This window comes from Solanum tuberosum, unplaced genomic scaffold, assembly GCF_000226075.1.
Source record: "Solanum tuberosum cultivar DM 1-3 516 R44 unplaced genomic scaffold, SolTub_3.0 scf00756, whole genome shotgun sequence".
NCBI lineage: Eukaryota > Viridiplantae > Streptophyta > Magnoliopsida > Solanales > Solanaceae > Solanum > Solanum tuberosum.
In genome coordinates, this window is record NW_006239679.1 from 28863 (window position 1) to 37055 (window position 8193).

The following is an 8193-nucleotide window of genomic DNA, read 5'->3' on the forward strand; positions in this document are numbered from 1 at the left end:
AAAAAATAGGTAAAAAAATCGTATAAAGATATGTATATTTATTAAGTTGTCAGGTTTGTAATTAAAATGATAATGTTGTAAATAAAAAGAGTAAATTAACATTATGTAAATTAAAGTCTTAAATTGAATATTCTAGTAATTTTTCCTTTTTAAAAAAAAAATTAATTATTTTATCCACTTTAACATCTTTTGTATTTTGTTAAAAATAAAAATTAATAGTGAAAAGTGTTGAACAAAGTGAATTACAAATTCTTTTTTTATTTCTTTTTAAATTTAGTTTTAAGCATTACTATAAGCATATTAAAATGAGGTATACCAAGTCATCAACTTCTTGAGTCAAATTTTATAGTTCTAACTTTTATCTTTATTTAATATTTATCGACCTATTACTTATAGCATTATGTTAACAATGCATATAATAATTGCCTCATTTAAATGATGTTTTCCAATGTTGAATTGATAAAATCTTACTTAAAACTAGTAACTGAAAAAACAATATTAAGTACTAATAATTTTCATCTAAATAGTGTAAAAATAAATAAATTATGAATAAATATGTATATGAAGTATATTTATATTTTAGGCCACGAATTGAAATTTCATTCTAGGCCCCCAATTACGTTGAGCCGCCCCTGCTTCATATTGTGACAAAAGTTGGTAGAATTGGCGTTTGGTATTCTATTGATACTTTCTATATCTATATAATATTATCTTCACACGAAAATACTATCCCTACATAGAAATATATTGGTCATGTCAAAATCATTTAGTGGTGTCTTAGCAGTTCACCATCTCTCTGGTATACTGTTAACATGGGATTTGACGATCGAGAGCGTTACATATTTATTATTATTACTTTTTTATGTTAAATTTTTGGTGGCTTGCAGGGCCTTTTAATAGTTATGAATCCAAAATTCTGTACAAGGCCTTTGGCACAAATTGAAAAAACCAAAACAAATGAAAATTAAGGTAGAATCTTGAAGATCCGACCCAACAATTATCAGCTTCTTTGACTATTTTTTTTTTTTTTTTCCATCCATCACATTTCTGCTTTATGGGCGGGGCGCTTGCAGGGCCTTTTAATAGTTATGAATCCAAAATTCTGTACAAGGCCTTTGGCACAAATTGAAAAAACCAAAACAAATGAAAATTAAGGTAGAATCTTGAAGATCCGACCCAACAATTATCAGCTTCTTTGACTATTTTTTTTTTTTTTTTGTCCATCCATCACATTTCGTCTTTATGGCCGTTGCCTGTTGCTGGCCTAGCACCAGGCTAATGTTCGGTAGGTTCTACGTGATCATTGATATCATTAGATTATATATGTTACTTATATAACTATATAATTTGGTATGATATTATATCGTTATTGAATATCAAAAAATTTAAAATGTATACCATTATACCATACAAGTACCATAATATCAAAATCACAGTATCAAAAATTTGAATATAAATAGTAATTTGGTATATACCATACCATGTCTACCTCTACCCGTCACTGCTTTTTTTGGTAAAGGGGTTGTGTCCCATGGCTCTCGTGTTTGTTTAGTTGCTTTATATGTCCCTCTGAAAAAGTCGATGGTAAAAAGTTAAAATTATTGGATTAGTTTAATCTCTTTGTTTAAGCATTATAGCAAGTTGTTAACCAATATAATGACATTTGCCTAACAAATTGCCAGCCGTTTTTGAACGTTGAGCAATCTTGAGGACCACATGAACAATAATTTAGGATTTAATATTAGAAAACTACTCAATCCTGATTAACTCGAAGTCACTTGTGTTCTTATGAAGATAATGACGATAACAACAGAGTTTCAATCTGAAGTCAACTCATAATAATTCATTAACATTGAGGGAATTTGACAACAACAGATATTTCCTCCCTCTTCATAGCCGTGTGATATCGATTTTTAACAACTGATTTTAAAACATACATCATAAAATTACAAGCAAATATTACAAAGAGGATGATAAATAGAACCAACTGGCAAAAAGAAACATGTGGTAACAAAAAAATACTGATAATTCTGTTGGCAGAGTTGGAATTGAAGAAGAATGGCAGAGCTCACTTCCAGCACAATCACAGCTCAATTTCACTGAACGAGGGATAACAAAAGCATGTGAGCCATTCCCTTACAACCCAACATTTTATTATTGTAATTAATGCAGCAAACATGTCTCGTGCACCATATACATTTATTAACTCACAAAATCAAAGGACAAGAATTGAGGATAATTAATAAACAACAAATGTGTAAGAGCTAAGAACTATCCAACCAGTCTGCTGGATCAGTGCCATGAATACTGGATCACCAGCTGGATACTGGATACTACCTCCAGTTTTTTTTCCGCGCACCCCTTAATAAAAGACTTCTTGTTTTCTTTCGCCAACAGACTAATAGCTGGAAGCAGAGGTAGTAAAGAGAACAAACTTACCAGATAAATATAGGGTCAAGAGTTTTTAAGTGTGTCACGCTTGGACGACATAGTCTATACCATTGCGCTTACGTTTGTTGGATCTTGAAAAGCAGCATATCTGAGCCCATGATTTCTTCTGCTTAACTGGCTGTGGCTTCGCATCCCTCTTTTCAACAAGATCAGCCATATGCTGCACAACAGCCTGATGAGTAAAATAAACGTTCATGAGTCATATATCAAAACTAAAACAAACAATTAAAAATTCAGAGAGCATAATGATAGTATAGTAAAAATAAAACTCAAACACACCTGTGCTCCCATCTCGATAATGTTTCCTGGTGGCACTTCAAGAGGATTTCCTTCTGTCTTTAGTACACGCAAATGCGAAAGCATCCTAAATGAATCTGGTAGAATTCGTATCTGGTTGTTACTCATATCCAGCTCCTCAAGCATCTCAAGGTTTCCTATGGATCTAGGGAGTGATTGCAGGTCCGCAAAGTTGTTGCTAATGTTCAGTTTTACGAGTGTAGTGGCAAAGCACAAGCTCTCAGGCACTGACTCAAGCTCATTGAAACTAACATTGAGCTCTTTCAAACTTGTTAAGGATGCCATAGTTGTAGGCAATTGCCTGATGTTATTGTACCGCACGGATAGAATCTCCAAAGAACCCATTCGCCCCAAGGCTTCAGGAAGAGCTTTAAGACGGTTATAGTCAGCACGGAGCTCTTTCAGCGAAGTACATTGACCAATAGTGTGAGGAAGTTCCTCTAGGTCATTAGTCTCAACGATCAGTTTTTTGAGACTGACAAGGGATCCCACTGCCTCGGGGAGTACAGATAGCATGTTAGAGCTTAGATCGACTTCCTCAAGGTGAGTTAACCTCGCTAAAGTCAAAGGCAACGTCTTCAGGTTATTGCCATTTAGATCAAGATAGACCAAGTTAAGCAGATCTCCTATTGAATCAGGAAGTTCAACAATTCTATTTCCATGCAAATCTAGTTTTTGCAACGATGAAAGACCCCCGCTGGTAGTTGGCAGCACAGCAATTCGATTCTCAGACAAATCCAAAGTCACCAAATTTGATAGCTTCCCAAGTGAATCTGGAATCCATTCTAATTGGTCTGACAGTTTTCTTCGAAGAATTAGCTCCTTGGTTCCTTTTTTGGCTGAAACTTCTATCAAACTAGCAAGCTTTATCAAGCTCATTTTTTCACCATTTTGACCTACAGATAAATGGCTTCTCCATTAAACTAATAATTTTCATATTATAGGAAACAAAATTTATCCAATTAAGCTAACAAAGTATAAAAAAACACATTGGTCACAAGCAATATGTTACAGGAAATAGATTAAACTTACCAGTACTACGCTTCAAAGTGGTATCGACAATCTGGGGAGCAGAAGAAGCGTTCCCAGATCGAAGCCCAACACCGATTCCATCCATTTGAAACGCAGTTGTCGGCTTCTTCAAGTAACTGTCGTCTCTTGTAACAAGTTCAGACACTTTAACAGGCTCTTTCTCACTATAAAAGCTCGACGAAGACATAGTCGTAGTAGTTGCCGGAGAATTGAAACTGCTACCGTTGAAGGAAGATGAATTCGCCAAAGACAAATTGCTGGAATTCCTTGAAGAAGCTGAAGAAGTATTATTAGCTTGAGGATTAGATGACAAGCATTTCGAAGCTCTTTGAATCAATTCATCGAACAGGTAATGAACATTTTCGAGATCTAACAATTTTAATGCCTCTCTCTTCTGTTCTTTACTCTGAAAATAAACTAAATTCCTCTGCATCTCTTGCAATATTTTGAATACCTCTTCTGGTACATCTTTTCTTTTGTTTTGCCGCGCAATTGTCTCTAACTTCATTTGTTCCTCCTTCTCCATATTCATAATTAAAACTTTTGCTGCTTCCACTTCATCTATCCCTGGCCTTATTGGTAGAGATTTGTTAAGCCTCATCATCTCTTCCACAATCTCGTCAACAGACATTGCAGAGGATCCCATTTCACTCTCAATTTCGTCAAAAAAAAAACACACACACACACACACACAGCTACACACAGAAACCACCCACAGTATCCAGATTCGAATACACTTTTTTGGGGGTTTAGTTTCCAAGAGTCCTAGATAAAAAAAAACGAAAATATTGAGAAAGCCATAATTGAGTTCTTCCTCTTTACAACTTTCTAGAAGCGCCAATCAATATTGACAAGAATACAAATGTTAATCCAATCAAATCAAATCAAATCAAAATAATAGTAGTTAAGAAACAAAACTTTACTTGTTTTTCGTGTTTTATACAGTGAAAAACGAGTGTTTATGATGGAAACAGGGCAGCATAAAAAAAAAGATGAGAAAAGCAAACCCCACTTAGGATTCAGGAACAGAACTCAGTTATACTATTCACTGACATTTTTTCTTTAACAAGAAACTGGAGCTATAAGAAGAAGAGTTGTGTGAGAGAGAAAATGGAGAGTTTTTGGTTTGATGGAAAATCCAACCATAAATACATCGAAGGGGTTACAATTTATTTATACAAAAAAAAAAATCTCCACAGCTGTTGCCTGTTGTTGCTAGAAATGGTAGGTTGATGTATTATTAGCACTTGCCAGTGTGAGGGATGAATTTATAAATAACATAATAAATCCTTTGTTTATATATAATATAAAATTATATATCGCAATTCTTAATATTTATGAAAGTTTACGTAATTTGAATTTTAATAAAATAAAAAATGTAATAGCATAATTGGGATGATAAATTCATAGAAAAGAAGCAAACAGTGGACTTGATTATGACTTATCGGTTATTAACGACTGTGTCGATCAGTTTGTTTTTATATTTTGATTTTTGGTCCACCATCTAAATGCCAACAACGGAAGAATTTTTTTTTATATATATGGCATCAAATATTATTATTTTTATTCTATATTAGTTGATCATCTTACTAAAATAATTATTTCTATATTAGTTGTCATTAATTAGATATTTTATGTATTACTCTTGCAATTAATTTTTAGAAAATATTTACATTTATTTATAAAATTTTCAAGATATGTTGTAAAAGATGAATTGGTAAAATTATTTTTTAATTTTGATTTCTTAATATTTTGTAAAAAACAATCAGTTAATATAGGACGGAGGAGTATTATTTTGATAGTTAAAGCTACTAGTATTTTCAATACCGACAAATATTTGAGTGGTATTTAAGTGAAATAATTATTTTCTTACTCATAAATTTTGGTCATGTAATTTATTCACTATAAATAGAAAAAGGTCTGATATTAAGTACTACTTTTTAATTGTGTAGTAGATATATGTCACGTGTACAAAATAAATATAAGAGGGCAAAAGTTTTACCTGCTACTTTTATAAAGATTTATTTATTTATTAATTAATTTATTCTTACACTAAATGAATTTTTTGAAATTTAAGTTAAAGTATCTTTAACCTAAATCGTTTTGTTAGTGATTCTTCAAGAATTCTTTTATTTATTTCAACATTGTATTTGTTTCCCTCTTTATTTCTTTATAAAAATAGATTTTAGTTGTTGTGTTCTTATTTGAAGTTGTGAATGAAATCAATTTTCAAAATTTGAATATTTCACAATTTTTATTTATGCTTACTTTTTAGAATAATTTAAAATGTTAATTAAAATATAAATAAAATTGAAAGAGTATTATAATACATATAAATATTTTGAATTTGATATTATTTAGTATAAAAATATTATTTTTTAAAGAAATAACAAGAAAAATGATCTTGTATATGTGGTGGCATATATTTATCATACCAACGAAAAGTAATGAAGATTGGAGGGGATTCTTTTCCCTTTTATTGGATAGAAGTAATTAAACTTTACCAAAAAAAAAAAAAACACTCCTAATAAAGACACGTAATTTTACCCACCATAACAATAAAAGCACAAACAACTTTTTTCGAAATTAAACCAACTGAAGTTATCACTAATTCTAACAATAAATACTTCTTTTTAAAAATTTCGACCGAACATTATCCACGCTTATTTAATTGTTTTAAATTTGTATTTGTTTGTAAGGGAGATTATACTTTATACATTGATAAATTAAAAAAATAAATAAATTATTTGAATCTTAAAATAGTGAGAGTAGGGGTGTTCACGGATTGGGTTGGGTCAGTTATTGGTCAAAATCAAAACAAAACCAAACCAAATATAATATACATTTATCGGTTTGGTTGTTTTCGATTTTGGTTTGGTTTGGTTCGGTTATTCGGTTATTAACCATACATAAAAATAAAAGAAACAATTCATTCAAAACGTTAAAAAAGTGACAACAATCCATTCAAACGAAAAAAATAGTTAAAATGACTGGCATTACAAAACTTTGGATCATTGAATTTACTGAATAAAACTTCAAAATTCACTATTTTGGCATAGAAGGAAGAGACAATGACATTTTCAGTCCCACAATGAATTTGCATAGATACTCATATACATGAAACCAATAAGAAAATGTTCTCACCTTGGACATTGTTTCTTTCACAAGTAAATTATAAATAAATTTTGATGAAACATATATAAAATCTTTAAAATTGTTTATGAATATAATATATTATGTATGTATAATCATAAAATTTATGTATATAACTTGTTGGTTTGGTTCGGTTATTTCTTCGATTTTTTTGAACAAAACCATAACCAAACCAATGACTATCGGTTCTTAACAATCTAAAACCAAACCAAACCAAAACCCAAATTAAATCGATTTATTTAATCGGTTTGGTTTGATTTTTCGGTTTGGATCGGTTTTTATCCAAACCATGAACACCCCTAAGTGAGAGTATTAAAATGGGACATGTAGTAATTTGGTCTATTTTTTTTTATTTTTGGAGAAATCATTAAGAAGAAGAATATTGTTGATCTCTCTCTCTCTCTCTCTCTATATATATATATATAAACTCTCACCAACAAAGTGGTATTTTAGATAGCTATTTTAATCGTTGGAAGGTATTTTTGAGCAAAAAACGTAATGATAAAAATATTTTTGAACAAAAAACATAATGAAGAATCAAACTGATTCATTTTAAATAGTTCAAGATATATTTGACATTTTTCAATAAATAAATAAAAATTCGGACATACACATATTTTTGACCAAGTCTAAGATCCTTATCAGAATCACAGGATCTTCAAGTTTACAATAAAGAATCACGAAATGATTCAAAGTCTCTTTCAATATTCATGGGTTCATAACTACCAAAGCCACTTTAAAATGCATATATTTCATGACACATTCTCTACCCATAATACTCACCACATATATAGATATATAGCAAATTACTTTCCACATCTTTTTGTATTTTAAAGATTAAATTAGATCGAATTGTTTACTTCTAAATCAGTGGCTTAGAGTAGTGATTGATTGAATTTGTTAATAAGGTTTAAAGACACGCAACTTATATAATGACCAAGTAACAGGAATGTTATTGCTAAATAAGTGATGAATGAAAGCAATAAACAATAAAATAACTACTAACAAGGATTGTGGTGGAGTGGTAAGTACTCATCCATCCTTAATCAAAAGGTCTCGGGTTCAAGCCCCTTTGGGTACGGAGTTGCTTTTGTTAGAAACCACTTTACCCCCAATGTGGGACTTCCTGGAGCGAATGGGCTCAAATGTGGGTACAAAATAATAATCAATGTGTAATCAAATTGTGATGGGATACAAATGAGAAGACTGGGTATTTAAAACAAAAATAAAACAATAAAATAACTAACGAGATGAAAGTGA

The 8193-nt window shown here is 31.0% G+C and overlaps 1 protein-coding gene across 2 annotated transcripts; it reads right to left on the reverse strand.

Moving 5' to 3' along the window:
* Window positions 1-1371: 1371 nt before the first annotated feature.
* On the reverse strand, window positions 1372-4990 carry LOC102591117 (plant intracellular Ras-group-related LRR protein 4-like). 2 transcript variants are annotated; one of them, XM_015305392.1, is made up of 4 exons: window positions 3781-4990; window positions 2731-3644; window positions 2440-2623; window positions 1372-1569 (listed from the first exon to the last, which is right to left on the reverse strand). In XM_015305392.1, exons 1-3 carry the CDS (start codon window positions 4424-4426, stop codon window positions 2474-2476), a joined length of 1710 nt encoding a protein of 569 aa, XP_015160878.1. In that variant the 5' UTR covers window positions 4427-4990; the 3' UTR covers window positions 1372-1569; window positions 2440-2473. The 2 variants fall into 2 exon arrangements, with proteins under 2 accessions (XP_015160878.1, XP_006367380.1); XM_006367318.2 differs by lacking the exon at window positions 1372-1569 and adding an exon at window positions 1824-2099 and having other exon boundaries at window positions 3781-4989.
* Between the last annotated feature and the right edge of the window lie 3203 nt (window positions 4991-8193).

Excerpts from the sequence above, each read along its gene's own strand:
- LOC102591117 (XM_015305392.1), bottom strand. The coding sequence starts at position 4,426 with ATGGGATCCTCTGCAATGTCTGTTGACGAGATTGTGGAAGAGATGATG. Across the intron at positions 3,645-3,780 it reads CACTTTGAAGCGTAGTACTG|GTCAAAATGGTGAAAAAATG; the intron begins GTAAGTTTAATC and ends ATTTATCTGTAG. Across the intron at positions 2,624-2,730 it reads TTATCGAGATGGGAGCACAG|GCTGTTGTGCAGCATATGGC; the intron begins GTGTGTTTGAGT and ends TTTACTCATCAG.